The sequence below is a fragment of the Bidens hawaiensis genome, unplaced genomic scaffold (assembly GCF_021521415.1).
Source record: "Bidens hawaiensis isolate Kalapana, Puna unplaced genomic scaffold, B.hawaiensis_p1.1 tig00018424_1, whole genome shotgun sequence".
NCBI lineage: Eukaryota > Viridiplantae > Streptophyta > Magnoliopsida > Asterales > Asteraceae > Bidens > Bidens hawaiensis.
The window spans coordinates 140422-158574 of NW_027492782.1; the positions used below are offsets into that span (position 1 = coordinate 140422).

Sequence of the window (18153 nt, forward strand, 5' to 3'; positions counted from 1 at the left end):
ACATCCCAAATGGAATCCTCAGAGGTACTTAGATTTTCTTTATTTTTCAGATTAAAAATGCAAGAGGCTATAGTATACAGAATGAGTGATTTAGTAAAAATAGCGCAAGAGATAAAAGATGGTTATTTTCATACCAGTCAACAAACTCACCTAAAAATTATTTGGACTTGCAAACTATAATGAGTTTTTCAGCATTCTCAAGAAAATTATTCGCAAACAATTAAAACAAATGGGTTTGCTTGTTCTTGTTCGTGTTCGTTAAGAAAATGAACATGTTGTGTTCGCTTATGTTTGTTCGTGAACAACATAAACAAACAGTTCATGTTCATGAACGTAAATGAATGAGCATAACCGAACATAGATGAACAAACACAGCTGAGCTAATTAAAAGTAAATGTGAACAATGTTCTAGGCCTATACCTAGACTAAATTTTAACGGGCCTGAAATTTTAAATGAATATATTAACGAACGTAAATGAAGAAACTTTAACAAACCAACATAAATGAATGTAAACGCATGAAGATAAGCAAATTTAAATGAGCAAACGACACATGTGTTCGTGTTAGTTTATTTAACTAAACGAACCAAAAACTTTGTTCATGCTCGTTTGTTTATTAAATATAGGTACATAAATGTACTTCACGCCAAATGGTTCACAGAATGTTGGTTCGTTTACAGGCCTAATATTATGACTAGTTTGCAATGAGAAAGCGATAAATCTTGGTCTATAATTACTAATTATATTTATAATTCCTAAAAGCCACTTCCAACTTCAAGAGCTGAAGCCGAACTTTCTAATGCTCGAAAAACCGTACGAGATCTAGCTCTAAAGATTGAAGAATCAAATTCAAGAGCCAAAACTATGCAGCAGAAGCAACAGACAAACCTTAAACAGCATGGACAACAAGAACATGAAGTATACTTAAAAAACAAGGAGGATTATCAGTATGCGCAAGTGATGAAAGAACTCGAACGCATCAAACACGAATTGGGGAAACTAAAGCTCGACATGAAACGTGTTTTAAAGGGAAAAAAACAAGCAGAGAACTCATTCAAGATCTCGAGCTCTAAAAACTCCACCCTTTCAAGTGCGGTAGAAAGAATCAAGAAAGAGGTTGAAGAAATCGATGAAGAACACGTTCTTGTGGAACTAGCACGGATCGAAGCGGTTAAAGAACGAGAAACCATTGAAGCACAAAGAAAACAAGAAGCAAACCGTTACCAAACCCAGTTAGAAGAAGTCAAAAAGAAAGTCAAAGACGTTGACCAACGTAAGAAACTCGAACAGGATCTCCAATTAACGCTTCATAACGTAAATTTATTAAACCAAGAACTTGCTCGAGCTAAAGAATCGAACGAGAGTCCCGATTCGCTTCATGCAATCACAGAACAACTAGAAGCAGCAAAAGCCGAGCTTGCAAACATCAAACGAGAAGGAGTTGACTTCATGACCTCCATTGATGTAATCAGAAACGAACTCAAACTCGTGCAAGAAGAAACAGCTCGCTTGGAGAAAGAAGAAGAGAGACAAGAATTAACGGTCCAAATCCTAAATTCAAAGATACTAAACGGAAAAGCCAAACTGGAATCCGTTACTGCCACGACAGAAAATGCTAATTTGATTGCATCAAATCTATCACTCGCAGTTGATCAGTTAAAAGCAGAAACGGAGACATTAATAAAAGAAAGAGACATCATCATTGAAGAAACTGAAAAAATCAAACTGGAAATTCCTAAAACCGAGTCGGAAATAGAATTATCAGAGAAAAGATTAGAAGCTGCCATGGAAGAACTCAAAGCCGCCAAGTCATCCGAATTCACCGCTCTAGAGAATCTAAAGAATCTAATCGATTCCACAGTACAATCTCGGGAGTTGACTTCCCAAAATAAGTCAACTATAAAAATCACCAATTTTGAATATGAGTATTTAACAAAAAAAGCAGGTGGTGCAGAAGAGATTGCTGATAAGAAAGTAGCTGCAGCTCAAGCTTGGGTGGAAGCATTAAAAGCTAATGAAAAGGAGGTATTAATGAAAATTAAAATGGCTAAACAAGAAATTAATAAGCTACATGTGGAGGTAGATGATGATGTAACCATCGTGGCATCGCCTAGAAGATCAATGTACAAAATTGGAAACATGACACCCGGAAAACGAGCTAGGTCACAAAAGTTTTTGTCGCCCGCAACCCGTCAAGCGATTAAATCAGCCTCTTTCAGTAGAAAAAGGGAAAAGGCGACAAGAAGTTTAGCAAAGTTATTGGATGAAAACGATGAAATGGGTGAGTGAATTTGTTGTGTATAAGAGCTCTTTTGATGTTCATGACCATGTCTATAATATGTAAACAATTGAAATCGTAACAAGCGGAAAAAAATGAATACATAAGTTAAATGAGTTTTACATGCAACAACAAATGGAAATGGTCAGGACATAACATTATAACTTGTAATATTGTTGACATGATATAGCACACTAACACTAAAGTAGTAGTAACATAAAAACACATACCAACACCAAAGTCACAACACATGAACACACCTTAAATTAAACTTGACAGCCGTGTCATTGTTGTGAGGTCCCGACTGGCAGCTGTGTTGAGGAATCAGACAACGGGACCTGCTCTTCTTTTTTCACGGTTTCAAATTTCTGAAGGGGGAATGCGGGGGCCGAGGGTTGGCTCTTGTAGATTTGAGCATAAACAAGGTCGTTGTCATATTCATTTTCGTAAGTAGGAGCCGGTGTACCCGTAGGGCCCACAGGTTGTGTTGCCGGATGAGCAGGAACCCTGCTAGATTGAATCGGTTGGGGTGCAACTGCTGCGCGTTCAGCTGGTGGCTGAGAAACCCTTGCAATATGAGCTGGGGCGGTGACGTTGGAAGCTTGATCGGTGGGGCCCACAGGCATCACGTAGATGGGGTAGGGCTGGTGTGGCGGTGGCTGTTGGTACGGTACATACATTGGATAGTAAGATGAGATGGGTACTGTTGGTCCGGTCGGGTATTGGATATAATGTGGTGATGTGGAGTGAATGTATTGCACCGGATGCTGTCTTTGGTCAGGAATGTGTGGTATCTGATAACCGGAAACTTGAATGTTGTTCTTTTGCATTTGAACTGGTAATGTAGGATTGTAGATGATACTCTCCGACTCGTGAAGCACTTGATCTTGATAAACTCGAGCAGTTTTATCACTGTTGAATGTAACGTATCGAATGCGCAAATAAAAAAAAACATACATTAGCATTAGTGCTGGCATAACAAGCTAGACACGACACAATAAGACATGATTATATATGATGCTAGACATAAACACGACACAATAACTAATTGTGTCGTTTTTTCCAACATGGACCCTTTAACTATGTGCCGTTTCGTGTTAACATGTCCGTGTCAGAAGTTGCACTTAAAATGGTTAAAAGTTTAACTTAAAACAAACAATACCTTTCGAGTGAAGCGGGCGTGGCACTTTTAACCTTCTTGTCCATCAAACCGCCATTACCATCCTCATTACCAACCCCCACCGGAACCAAATTCGACGCTGAAACCGAAGAATTAATCGACCCGAACGACGAACACGTCTCCAAAACCATCGACTCCGGTACAGAACCGGAATCACCGCCACCGCCGCACTTCCCCGAATCACCACTATTCATCAAACTCTCCCCATTCCCCTCCAAACACTCCAGACCCGTTAACCCATTACCCATACCCGACCCGTCGGACAACCCCCGGTTAATAATCATGGTACTCTTCAAGGCGTCGGAAAACCAAGACTCGGACTTCGGGTCAAGGAGTAAGGATCCGACGGATTCGGGTCGGGTGGGGAAGAGGAACAATCTGATGCGGGAGGGTGTAGGAGAGGATACGATGCGGTCGTGTTCTTCGAGCATGTTGTGTAGGTCTTCGTCGGTGGAGATTGAGATTAAGGAGTCGAGGTCTTCGTTGGGGAGTTGGTATTTGAGGGTGAATGGGCGGTTGGAGAAGAGAGTGCGGGAGAGGTGGTGGGTTAGCGAGGCGATGGTGGAGGCGGTGGTGCGGCGGTCGACGGCGACTATGCGGGTTTCGCCGCCGGCGTAGCAGAAGGATTTGGTTTGGGGACGTGGGACGATGTGGCCGCCGTAGCTGCACATGAGGCGGAGTTTGGTGGTGGGTAAGGGTGGGAGGGAGTGGGAATGTGGCGGTGGTGGTTCGACGGTGGTTGGTGGTGGTGGGTGGTCCATTGTGGTCGGGAAGAGGTGGGTTTTCGTGAAAGAAACGATTATTATTATTATTATTATAAGTAATATTGTATTAAACAAGTTGTTTATTTGGGATGGGTTACGGATCGGTGATGGCGCAAGTGTCACGGTTATGTTTATCTTTTCAAGAAGCCTTTTTTGATACAATTAATTAATGGCGTTTAAAAGAGTTGAAAATTGTCAAATTGATGTATCGTATTTTTTAAAATAGTTTCTAGACACCGGTTGGTATGATCGAGATAATAAATTGAAGCGTGTTACATGTCTCACAAGAGACCGACTACAACATGGTAAGAATGCTAAAAGAGACTATTAAAACAGGTAAGTTGTGATAGCATCAGACCACTGTGCTCAGCAGCCCGTTAACCCACACCCATATCCTAGACAATGATTAGGAGGAGCATATCAAAATTATTCTATATCATATTGCAGGTGTAACATCTCTAAAATTTTGAGTCAAAAGTGTAAATTTCAAAAGTTAAAGGACTTAAAATAAAAAATCTAGAAATCAAGACTCATTGGCCTACACGATGGATCAGGAAGCAACCCATTTCGATACGCGATGGATATTTCACAAAATCCCAAGAGAGGGCGATGTCGCGCTATGCGACCACCGGAACCTTAGGGTTATCGCGATATGCGATGACCAGGTAAGCAATCGTGACCCGTGTCCAACCACACGACAGGTCTACGTGTCGAGTCATCAAGGCTAGTGGGCGGCGTCACGCTACGTGACGGCCAACCCTAGTATCCGTCGTGATATGAAACAGATTAAAATATTAAGAGGCGGTTTAATAGGTCCATCGCGCTACGCGATGTGTCAAAAAAATTTACTGTCACACCCCGACTTAGGGCCTAGGTGCGACGCCCGTTAGTTGGTATTTGTTTTGAAAATATATCAGAGTTGCGGATTTGTTTTAGCGGAAGTCTTTAAGAATATAATATTCGTTTATAAAATGTAGGGTTAGAATACCCGTTGAATATTGTATAAAATATCAGCGGAAGTCTTTTTAGATAAAATATTATTATATTGAAAACTCGGGAGTTGAATACCCGTTTTATATTTCAATTACCTGTCTTTTGAAAATATCATCATCATCATCATCGTACTCAGTGTATCCCACCAATAGCAAAGCTATGGTAGGGTCTGAGGAGGGTAAGATGTAGACAACCTTACCTCTACTCCATAGGAATAGAGAGGATGCTTCCAGTGAGACCCCCGGCTCGATAGTGGTTTTGCATCAAGCCTTGGACATAAGGCACATAACACTCAACCATCATACCCCAGCCGATTGGTGCATGTACCCTTGTCTTTCGGTTATCAACGCCACCACATGATGCCTGATTAACCTTCTGCCGCTTTTAACGCTATTTTCACGAAATTAGTAAAATAACGTCAAAATTAGTGCCATTTCACTTTTGCCCACCCAAAGGCCCACACATATATACATTATATATGCGCGCACCGCAAACAGGGCATAATGACTATGTCAAGAAGCCTTTTTGATACAATTAATTAATTTTGAAAATATAATTCTTTAAATAATATTTTGAATAAGATATCTGAGCCAACAGATCACCTCTAATGACTATGTCACCAATCTTCTATCAGTCTTACCTGTCAGTTCTATTCTTGACAGTTTTCTTGAAATGTGGGGGAAAAATACGTCAGCACACAACCGGTGAATGATGCTAACTCTAATGTAATACTAGTGTGAAAACAATAATGATACCTTTGCGACAACACTCATTATGCACCCAATTTGTTTAAACGACACTGAAGACGCAATCACTTGTTGGTGCATTACCTTTTTTCGATGGCAGTTTGGGAAGGGGTTTGTGGATGGATCAAAATCCCCTCCCCAAGCACATTTGAGGATGGCAAGGCAATTATTCAATATGGGAAAATTTGGAGTTCAAACAAGGCGAAAAGGAAGTTACTTGTTACCGGTATTTTATGCAGCTTATGGAATAATCGCATCGAGAAGGTGTTTTTTGGCAGAGCTTCTCCGTTCCACATAATTATGGGGGAGATTACATAGGTATATTTCTTTGGCTTTTATTTTGTATGTTTTGCATGATTATCTGTTTCTTTGTTTTTTTATGTTTCCCCGCCTCTTGCTGAGTTGTATGCCCCCTTTATTTTGTCATAAAATTTATAAGCTTTGTTAAAAAAAGAAAAAAAAAGTTGCAAAACCAGCATCAGTACGTGCATAACCCGACGTTGGCACACAATATAACACTACATTGGACGGGTAACCAAGGTCAGTATGCGCGTAACACGACATCGAGCGCGTAAACGGTATTGAAACTTGAAACCATAAGCAAAGCCAAAACGTACACTAATTTCCAACAATTTTTTAAACCAACTCGTTTTGACCTGAACCCGTTCTAGCCCAAACCCTTTCGACCAGTACCAAATCATCCCCTTTTTAAATCGACTCGTTCCTACACTAACCCGTTCTAACCTAACCCATAACGCAAACTCGTCCGACCTAACCTGTTTGCCACTCCACCAAACAGACTAGTAGTTTAGTACCTAGATGACTAGAGTTTCATGTTTTAACAATTAAGGAAGATAAATATCTTATCTTATCATATGATATAAAAAAATCTGATTAAAATCATTCTAAATTTAGAAAGACATAGCTACCCTCACAGCCATGTCACCAAGAAACCCCCATTTATTTCCAAGATCCATCTAACCTCATTTCACTCTATAAATTAACCTCAACAACCATCCACTTAAACCTCCACATCATCCTCTCCTAATTCCCAAATCTCATTCCAACCGTCCGATCAATCCTCTTCCAATATGACCATCTCCGCCTCCACTTCCATTCCTAGGGTTTCACTTCCGTTCCAACGCCGTTCCAATCCACGTGGCCTATCTCCCAAACGACCCTACGGCATGTCGTCCTTAATCCTCAGGTTCCCGCCAAACTTCGTCCGGCAGCTCAGCAACAAGGCTCGCCGGAACTGCAGCAACATCGGCGTCGCTCAGATCGTTGCGGCTTCTTGGTCAAACAACCACCCGTTGTCTTCGGCGGCGGAGGCCAAGGCCTCCTCCGCCCCGATCTCTGCCGCGGGTGAAGATGACGTTGATAATAATAATAATAATATTGATGAGAGTGTTTTAGGGTTTTGTAATGGTGGTGGTAATGGTTCTGTACAGTTGGTTGAAAGTACACGTAAGCCGTCGTTTTTGACCGGTGATGGGAGCCTTGCTATTCATGCTGGTATGCTACCTTTGTCATTTTGCACACTTTTATAATAATATTATTATTTTATTTATTATAAATAATTATATTGCTTTTGTTAGGTGAAAGATTGGGTCGTGGCATTGTTACTGACGCAATAACTACCCCCGTGGTCAATACATCTGCATATTTTTTCAAGAAATCTGCACAACTCATTGATTTCAAGGTATAAAAACAGCAAATAATTAATACTATATGGACTATATTCTTTAGGTCCTCAAAACAATGCAGCTTTCAAGTTCAAATAAAAATAAAAAGTTTCTTGGGAATGGTAGAACGAATAGATTTTTGACATTCGGCAATAAAACGAATAATTTTAGGAAACTATGTCGGTTATAATGGCGAAAGAGTAATTCTAAGAAACTATGTCGGTTTTTGGTAATTTTAAATCTCAACCATTGATTAACATGATCTAATGGTTATGATTTATTCCTACTCTTTCTAGGAAAGTACTTATTTTTAGGATAACCCTCCCCTATATATATATATATATAGTAAGATTATGGTTTTATGGTTACTTTTTAGTGTAAAAGCTTTCAACTTTGGATAATTTTAAGTTGTTTGCTGAGTTTATATATATATATATATAGAGAGAGTAAGTTTATGGTTTTATGGTTACTTTTTAGTGTAAAAGTTTTCAAATTTGGATAATCAGGTATGTGTTAAAAAATTATAAAATTGTTAATCATGTTTGCAAGATTAAGATTAAGTTGTATGCCAAGTTTTTTTTTTATTAAGTTAAGTATGATTATGATTTTCTGAATGCTTAAGAGTGGAAATAGTATTAAAATTTGGATAATCATGTAATTAGGGTTAAAAACTTAAAATTGCTAACATGTCTGCAAGATGAAGGTTAAGTTGTTTGCTGAATTTTTTGATTAAGAAAGTAAGATTATGATTTTCTGAATGCTTTTGAGTGAAAAAAGTATTTGAGTTTGGATAATCTTGTAATGGTAAAAACTTGAAGTTACTAATCATGCCTGCATGATTGAGATTAAGTGGTGTGCTGAGTTTCTTGATTAGTAAGATAAGATTATGATTTTCTGGATATTTGGTTTTGAACCAGGAAAAACGACATGTTAGCTTTGAGTACGGGCGTTATGGGAATCCCACAACCGAAGTTTTGGAGGAGAAGATAAGGTATTGTTATTGGTTTTCTATTTTGTTATCACATTGAAAAACTTATGCTATTGAAATAAAAGTTAACGTTAATTTATGAAAAAACAGTCAGCTTGAGGGAGCCGAATCAACCTTGATCCTGGCCTCTGGAATGTGTGCTAGCACTGTCATGATGTTAGCTCTGGTTCCAGCTGGTGGCCACATCATCACCACAACTGATTGTTATAGAAAAACCAGGATTTTCATTGAGACCTTTCTTCCCAAGATGGGGATCACTGTATGATTTTTATAAATATAATCCGTGTGTTTTATTTATCATATTTTGTATCTTTTGAATGTTTATTTTGTCTTGGTATGCAGGCATCGGTCATTGACCCTGCAGATATTGCTGGGCTCGAATCTGCTTTAAATAACCACAAAGTCAGTACTCAGTAGTAGTAACAAATTGAATCAAACTTTATCAAAAAGGAATTAATGTATATTGTTTAATGTTACAGGTTAGTCTTTTTTTCACGGAGTCACCAACGAACCCGTTTCTAAGATGTGTTGACATTGAGTTAGTTTCAAAGCTGTGTCATGCTAAAGGAACCTTGGTTTGCATTGATGGAACATTTGCTACACCTTTGAACCAGAAGGCTCTTGCACTTGGTGCTGATATTGTTGTACACTCTGCAACCAAGTATCTCGGGGGTCACAATGATGTAAGCATTTAATCTATTTTTTTTACTAGCATTTGTCTGTGTTTTTATTAACTTTTTTGTTTTGTTTTTAGGTGCTTGGTGGTTGCGTGAGCGGTTCTACTGAAATAGTTTCTCAAGTTCGTATTGTGCATCATGTTTTAGGTGGCACTATTAATCCTGTAAGTATTCTTCATTATTGTTAGCTTTTCATTGTTGAAATCATTTTGGTTGACATTGTTAATGGTGTTCCCTTTTTTGATGTCAGAATGCTGCATATCTGCTCATTCGAGGCATGAAAACGCTAAAGCTGCGTTTACAGCAGCAAAGTTCCACTGCGCAGAGGATGGCCGAAGTTTTAGAGGCACATCCTAAGGTACTCAGTTGGGCCGGCCCAGTTGGCTAATGGGCCAAAATGGGTCTGGGTGAAAATCTGTAATTTCCTACTATGGGAGTATGGGACTACGGGTTGAGTCAAGTTGGCAAATTAATTATTACTAATGTTGATATAATTAGAAAACTTTTTAGAAACAATTTTTTTATAAAATTGTCACCACAGTCTACGGATTGTTAAAAAATGGATCCAAATTGCCACATGATGATTCTGACAGTTGTGTTACTTTGACAGGTGAAGCGTGTCTATTATCCAGGACTGCAAAGTCACCCCGAACATGAACTTGCGAAGAAACAGATGACTGGTTATGGTGGCGTCGTCAGTTTTGAGGTCCACTCTAGTCTTTGTCCGTCTTTTATTTTCTCATCTTTGCAATACTTTTTAAAGTAACTAACCTTTTTTGTTTTGTTAATTTAGGTGGATGGTGACTTACACACCACCATTAAATTTATTGATTCTTTAAAGATTCCATATATTGCACCGTCTTTTGGTGGGTGCGAAAGCATTGTGGATCAGCCAGCCATTATGTCTTACTGGTCAGTCGGTTTTTCTTTATGTGCATATTGATTGGACTTGTATTGCAACAAGATTTGCTGAATGTTTTTGTGTTGGCAGGGATCTTAGTCAACCTGAGAGGGCAAAATATGGGATTTTGGACAATTTGGTTCGTTTCAGTTTTGGAATTGAAGACTATGAGGATCTGGAGGCTGATGTTCTTCAGGCTTTGGAGGCTATATAATAGTCGTGGTTCACCTGTGCGTGTTTGTTTGTTGTTTTTGTGGTTTCGTGTTAGGCGAAGCAGTTTTAGCCTAGTATTTATATTTAGAAAATAGATTAATTAATAAAAAATATTCAAATACTGTTAAACCGACCCATTGGTTTTAAATACGGATTATAATTCACGGAACATTAGCAAATACATTCTCCTCTACCTAGTTGATGGAAAGAAGGCATGTAACCCTTGTAAGGAATTTATTTTGTACACGTAGGCGAACCTACCACACATAATCCATAAGCTGCCACACTTAATTCTCGGAAATGTGTCACATATATGTGAGTCACATATCATGTACATATCAATAATAAAGGCTATCCTAAATTTCAATACATACAGTAGGTACTACAACATATTTGAGTTTGATCTCATTTCTGCTAGAGAAATTTGTGCTTTAATATTTGAAATTTGGTTGAGCCTTTATTGAAGAACTTAATCTAAACTTGACATGCCTAACTATGTAACCTGAAAACAACATTTCTTAATCTGCTTATCAAAATACATCAATTATCAAATGAAGTTCTCGTGTTAAAAAAGTAATTTAAATGTTGGCGGATTGAGTTTAGTAAAAACTGGTTACACTAGTCAATATCAATATGTTTAACACTGCTTAACAAATGTGTATCATTGGCGGCCTAATGTCCACGGTCATATTTCTCACAACTATTGAGTATCGACGGATTTCTAACATAACCCCACCCGCACCAAAAAAAGAAAAAAAAGTGAAGACATTTCTAAAAATAGCACCTGCTTTTTAAAGTTCGTCACCGGTGGGAGAGAATCACCGATAATGATTCCCCCGTGATCCGTCGATACTATGGGATTGGATTTCCAATTATTCTTTCCGGAGACATGCCAATGTGGATCCCATTACATATGGGGTTTCCATCATAGATCCGTTGCTTCCATATTCTGTGCATATAATCAAACCAATTGCAATCTTGACATTTCATCATCAACCGTTTCAGTTATTATTGGAAATGGCAACCTCAATAATTTTCAACACATCCAATCATGCACTTCACAAAATACCGGTCAAATTTTCTACTAATTAGGTTCTTAGAGCATTTTCAATCCGTTCTCTAAAATTATGTGAGGGAGATTTGCAAATTATATGGTATGGTTATAAGTGGTTGTAAGTAGAGGAAAGAGAAAATTTATATGGGAATGTTAAATTTGAGGTTTTACTGTAGAGACTGTATAATTTTTTAATATTTTAATAAAGTAGTTGTGAGTGAAAGAGAGAAAATATGATAATAAAGGTATAATAAATATTATTTAATTAAACAAAAGAGAGAAAACACAGTGTTTTTTTAGTATAATTATATGATATATATGAATATAGGGTAGGGAACGAGTTGGGAATGCTCTTCATATGATTTCACATGTGAACCTTTAGGCTATATTAGTTTGTATAGCAAATGGACTAACCCATTAACAACACACAAAAAAAAAACGTGTGATATTATTTTATTGTTTATATATTGACGAGATCTGACCCGATCAGCTCGACAAGTGACCGAACGGTGTTGCAGGACATTTAAAACCCTTGGTGCAGAGTTGGTGAGGAGTTTATTTTCCACTGCCAAATCTCCATCAACAACATTTTTGTCTATTGCCATCAATAAATGAAAAAAATAATGTATACATCTTTAAACCTGTTATAAATATATTAATATTATGGTTATCAACACCTAATATAGATTAGTTTTCTCCCCAAGTTTTCCTATTCTATATATACTTCTTATTATATCTTATTGTAATATACACATATGATTAATAAAATCTCCATCTTTCTTCCTACATCTCTTTCTCACATGTTTGACTATTAGGCTTGTTTCAAAACACGTTATCAGCACGAAAGTGCTCTCACCAGAAACCCTACATAGCCGCCGAGATGGATTTCGCTGCCTTTGATTAAAACAGTCTCTCCATTCGTCTCACTAGGGTCAATTTTCCTTCCAAATTAATTCATTTCTTTTTCTTTCCCTCTTTAAAAAAACTCAGGAACACTTTTTTTTTCCTAATTCTTCTCACTTTCTTTTCCTTTGCTTGACTAAATTGGACTCGGGAACAGAGTATATATGTGATAAGATTGAACCGTCTTGATAGCCTAGCTAGTCGTCATCTGTATTACAAATTCAAGGTAATGATTTTCTAACCTTATTTTATTCTTTGCATATATTTTATTTTGAAAATTGAACATGAATCGTCTTTACTCTTTATCAACTTTAGTACTAACTATATATTATTTCTGCTTTAGTAAATCACTAACCAAGGTAAATTCTTAACGATTTTTCCCTTTTATAAATCTTGTGTATATTTATTAAATCTTCTAATTAGTTTTAAGTAATAAAGGGAACTTATTTGTTTTACTACATATTATAACAATTACAAAGATATTTTTAAAAATAAGATATGAGATTTAACTACATATAAGGATCGATTTCTTTATCAAAAGATTCATAGTGTTTTTTTTTATAAGCCTTCCTGAATCCTAAAAGTTATTCGCTCATATGAATATGATAAAAAGAAAATTATGAAATTTTTAACAGTTACTTTTTTAATGGTACTTTAGTCTTCTAAACGAACTACTTTTAAGAAATAAGGACACTGATTAATAGTTATATTTTATTCTCTCAAGTCACTTATATTAAGAATATTATGTTAGAGTAAGAATTAAAATTTGTATTGATATCTATATGTTTACTTGCATTTAAATGCATCGTTAGGATTGTGAGAGTTGGTATATTCCGTGTGTTGAACAATTATGTTAAACATATGATTTGTATTATGACTATTATCCACAACTAATTAAGGTTATTAACTTGTTCATTATGATTTTAATTTATTGTCTTTTTAATTTTTATTTTTTATGATTTAAAAGGAGTGACTATTTTTGTGTTATTTATAAATATATAAGTTAAATTAAAAGAAAAAAAAACTCCTGATGTGGAAGTTATTAGAACAATTGTTATGACTCTGTTTGTTTTATTTGTTCTGTCACGATTGTAACCGTTGTTATTTTAAAACCTTTAAAGTTTAAATTATTGTTTAAGTTATATATATATTGATGTTCATAAATTGAGTGACATATATATGGAGAAACTGAAAATTCTTAATCTAGATTATTTCAAAGAGACGAAAACAAAAACATGCTTTATACAAAACTTGAATGCATTAAGTGTTCTTGTGACAAAATATGATGTATTGCAAAAGCTACAAGTTTTTTGCTCTAAAGTAATATGCGTATGTGCTTTATTATTCTATTGTTTTAAATGAACGGAATTGTAGCTTCATGGTAACCAATTATAAAGTAATACTGTGATCTTTTATTTACTTTATTCATATGCCTATGTGCTTTAAATTATTTTCTTTTTATGATATAAAAGTATATATTTAAGCATGCATTCATTTTAAGATAAATGGTTAGTGGTTATGAATTTACGATTCAAGGTGTTTATTTTTCTGTTGTTATATGCCTTAGACACGATTACTTTGAGTGGTTTTATATTTACAGGTGAGTGGAGATTAAAGGAGCATTCAACAGTTTTTCGTAATTGAATGTTTTGTGATTTTATCAGTTAATTGATTTGTGGTCATCAACTTTTAGGATTAGGTTCTTAGAGTCATTAACCCGTTTATCTCTAGCCATTAAATCAGTTACATTTATCAAACCCTAAAACTGGTAATCAATTAGGTTATTATTCAACCAAACCAATTGTTCAGATCAAGTTCTGTCAATCAGTAAGGTCAAACATCTAGTCTTTTGATTATAGGTGTAAGCAAACAAGTTTTCCAAATAAGTTTAATCAATTGGTCTAGTTGCTTTACAACCTGAAACCTGGAGTTTGGTTACTTTTCTTTTAATTGTTTTACAACTTAGGTAATTGTGTTCTCATATTTAATCTGTTTGACATCGTCTGTCCACCTAGCATAATTATTTATTAAACATTGAACTTGATTAGCATTTTCCACTGATTCCCTGTGGATTCGACACCTTACTTGCCCTAGTTAGTAAAGGTAATTTTTATAAATGTTTTTGATTGACCTTTCGACATCGATCAAAATGGCGCCGTTGCCGGGGAATCAACGCGCAAAGTGCTAGTTTAGTTTATTAATTTAGTTTTTGTTTTTGTACATTTATTCGTTTGATTTTTCGCGAGGTATTTGTGTGTCTCATGTGTGCAGGTAACTCAAGATGACGTGGAGTTGGGTTTATGACCCAGTTGAAGGATATAAGGCCGTGGAGGACGACGATTCGTACCCTTCATTTTCATATCATGAACCACCTTCACCAAACCTTCAAGGCTACTGCAAGTCAGATAATTATAACCAAAGGAATTTCAATCAACAAGGTCGTAACAATCAATACCAAAATTATTCATCGCCTCCACCTAATGATCATTGGTATTATGAGTCAGCTGATGAGTATGATAGTGATGGACCTGAGATGCCAACTTTTGTAAGTTACCAAGATGAGGAAAACCACTATTATGATGAGTATCCCCAACCGATATACGAAGAAGTCCCTCAATATTATAATCATGGTGGTACTTATCAAAAGAATTATCAGCAGGATCAAGAAGATTCCTTGGGTAACAATGAAGAGTCTATAAAAGATGTTATGGATTTTCTAAAGGAGATGAAGAGAGATCAAGAAGTTCATAATAAGGCTATAAATGAAAGGTTAGAGCTCCAAGAAACGTCTAATGCTGCCCAAGATGAACTGCTGAGTCAACTATTAGAAGAGGTGGTCCAAATTAAACGAGAACGAGAGAAGTTTAGTGTAATGTTTAAAATACTTTTTGAATGTTTTTAGTGAACTTTTTTTTAATATATTTTGAATGTTTTGGGTAAAATTTGGGTGAGTATGAAATTTGTAGAAGTGGTGAAAACCGAAGTAAAGTAAAACACATGGACCAAAGTTGCGAGGTTTCACTTGATGAAAGAACGTGTACTTGTCGGTGTTGACATGCTAAAGGTATTTCATGTCTACATGGGAAACTTTTATCATTTTCAAGAGGGATGCAAACTGGGAGATATATGTTGATTCCTATTTGACTATTGAGAAGTGCAAATTAGCTTATGCTTCAGAAGTTGCTCTAATGCCGACAAAGGATCAATGGGTGCATATAGATACCGAGGAGAAGATACACCCACCTACAATTAAGCGTCCACCGGAATACCAAGAAATAATAGAATGAAACCAAACGACGAGACGAAAAAGAGACAAAAATGCAAGCATTGTGGGGACTGGTGAGTATGGACACCGTGCAATGACATGCAAAAATGCAGAAAATCAAGATCAACCTTCAACAAGTAAAACGAAGTGAGTAAAAGGTGCATAATATTCTTGTGCTTTGTATTTTTCTTGTGTTTTGTAATGTTGGGTTGACCATTTTTAAATGTTGGTTTGATCATTTTGAAATATTTGGAAGCTACTATTAGGATGATGTTAACATTTGACATCTTTTTCAGTTTTCTTCTTTTGATTTCGTGAATGAATGTTGCTTTATATTTTTGTCAAAGTAGCCTTTTTATAAAATATTACGTGATAAAATTTGTTGATATGTCATCCATGTTAGAAATATTCAACCTATAAACTATGTAAATTTTTTTTTATATATTTGCAAACAAGTAAAAAAATCGACTCCAATTGAATTGATTAGCTTTGATATGTTCATTTTAACACCGACTTGATTTGTTTTAAATTGGGGATATATGCAGTTGTTGCTATTAAGAAGTGAATATGTGTAAATAAGTCTTTAATTAGTTCATTAAGGGTAAAATAGTTATCTTTTTAGTTAATTTTAATGAAATGGGGAAATATGCAATATTTGTGGTTTAGGGAGGGGAAATATGCAATTGATTTTTAAGGATTTGGTAAATATGTAATAAGTGAACTTGGGAATACCCATTTTTTCTAATATAAATAGAGGGTCTGGGGTTATTATAATTTTTGGTTTTTCGTTCTTAACAAAAAGTGTCGTGGTGAGTTATCAGAATATTATCGGTGTTGTTCATGTTACTCGATCCAATTAAGTCAAACAAATCATCGGGTTCACAAACCCGAAATTTCAAGCTGATTACTATACAAGAAGGGTTGGTGATGGTGTTGTCGTTACTTACAACCCTGCATGAAGCCGATGGGAACTCAACTCTCACCCCGGATATCCTTACACCAGGGCCGGTCCATAGGGGGGGCTGGGTGGTCGACGGCCACAGGCCCGACACCTCGTTAGGCCCGAAATTTAAAAAAAAAATATATGTATTTTTATTAAAACAATATATATTTTTAGTATTTAAACTCATTTGCATGAACATTAGCTTGGTCTAGTGGTAAAGAGTTATTACTCCTAACCAAAAGGTTATGGGTTCAAGTCTTATTTGAGGCATGTTTAATCATATTTTTATACAAAAGTTTTTTTACACAACCTAATTTATAACCAATTAAGCCCATATCAAAATTAAATTGTTTACAAAATATTCCTTTTATTTAAGGCCCAAAAAAATTTTCGTCTTTGGCCCAAATTTTTTTTTGCTTTCCCAGAGCTGGGCCCGCCTTACACACATATATAGTGAGTAAAGGTTACAGTTTTAAGGTCGGTGAAATAAAGGCTCCTACTGGTTGTTGGTTGTTTAAGGTTGGTGAAATGCAAGGCTCCTATAGAAATCATGAATATACACTACAGTGAGCAAAACTTACGGTTTTAAGGAGTGCGAAACACATACACACTTATTTTGTCATAGTGTGTGAAATCTATCAAGTCTTTAGTGCATCTTAATTGATAAGTGGTTCAACAAAGATTATAAGTGTTCTTATGTATTGTTTTTCGATCATTTCACAATATCAGCATAGTATATACTTGAAGAAGAGTGTTCTTCATCTTTCTTGTCTTGACAAAACTAGCCGGTTAAGAGGCTAGCACCTGGTTGGAACTAACTGCTTAGTGTGAATACTTCTTGGTGGATGCTCATTATCTAAATTAAAGGAAGCATTTATCTTCAAAGGTTATTGAAGAAACACTAAGTGACCCCGGGCAGATTACGGATAATCTGGGGGTTAAATAGATGTTTCCCACGAGGGTTAAGTCCGGCAAAGATGGTTGTTCTTCAGATGACCTGCAAAACAGACACCGTGAGCTCGTCACTGAGAAGGGGGGGGGGGGTTCCTCCTTGTGACCACCCTCCGACGTGAGAATCAGACTAGATTGCTCTAAATATAAGTGTATATTGAGAGAAATAGCTAGTGAAGATAATATACAAGATAATGATACCGTTCCAAGGTGTTGGAGTATTTATAGCCGAAGGTAGGTTTCCAAGCAGGTACAGCCAGCTGTATAATATTCCTTTTCCACCAACTGTGGGCTACGCACGTGCCATGCTGGTAGTTGGTGGGTAGGCAGCGGCTGATAGTGACATGGCCGGCTGTGTACTATTCCTTTTCCACCAACTGCAGGCTATGTACGTGCCACGACAAGGGTTGGTGAGTAGGCAGCGGCTGATAGTGACATTTTGTACTAGAGCGTGCTCCTCGTACTGTTGTCGGTGAGCTGTCACCCTGTGATTGGTTCACGGGCTGCTTTGGTCAGATCTTGTCTATTTTGTCCATACCTTGGCAGGTATAGTACAAAAGATCTTCCAGAAGCGTACGGACTGGCTCATTTGGGCGGGAGTATTCCCGCCTTG

The 18153-nt window shown here is 36.6% G+C and overlaps 3 protein-coding genes across 3 annotated transcripts; 2 read left to right on the forward strand and 1 right to left on the reverse strand.

Moving 5' to 3' along the window:
* On the forward strand, nt 1-2329 carry LOC143555993 (protein PLASTID MOVEMENT IMPAIRED 2-like). Its single transcript, XM_077045435.1, has 2 exons — nt 1-24; nt 762-2329. The coding sequence occupies exons 1-2, from the start codon at nt 10-12 to the stop codon at nt 2286-2288; spliced, it is 1542 nt and encodes a 513-aa protein (XP_076901550.1). The 5' UTR covers nt 1-9; the 3' UTR covers nt 2289-2329.
* Nucleotides 2330-2387: 58 nt separating this feature from the next.
* On the reverse strand, nt 2388-4170 carry LOC143555994 (protein PAL OF QUIRKY-like). Its single transcript, XM_077045436.1, has 2 exons — nt 3440-4170; nt 2388-3189 (listed from the first exon to the last, which is right to left on the reverse strand). Exons 1-2 carry the CDS (start codon nt 4126-4128, stop codon nt 2562-2564), a joined length of 1317 nt encoding a protein of 438 aa, XP_076901551.1. The 5' UTR covers nt 4129-4170; the 3' UTR covers nt 2388-2561.
* A 2855-nt stretch (nt 4171-7025) lies between these two features.
* LOC143555995 (cystathionine gamma-synthase 1, chloroplastic-like) lies at nt 7026-10471 on the forward strand. The gene is made up of 11 exons (XM_077045437.1): nt 7026-7475; nt 7559-7662; nt 8563-8636; nt 8724-8892; nt 8976-9035; nt 9113-9316; nt 9388-9474; nt 9561-9668; nt 9921-10016; nt 10104-10222; nt 10302-10471. Exons 1-11 carry the CDS (start codon nt 7052-7054, stop codon nt 10423-10425), a joined length of 1569 nt encoding a protein of 522 aa, XP_076901552.1. The 5' UTR covers nt 7026-7051; the 3' UTR covers nt 10426-10471.
* The last annotated feature ends 7682 nt before the right edge of the window (nt 10472-18153 follow it).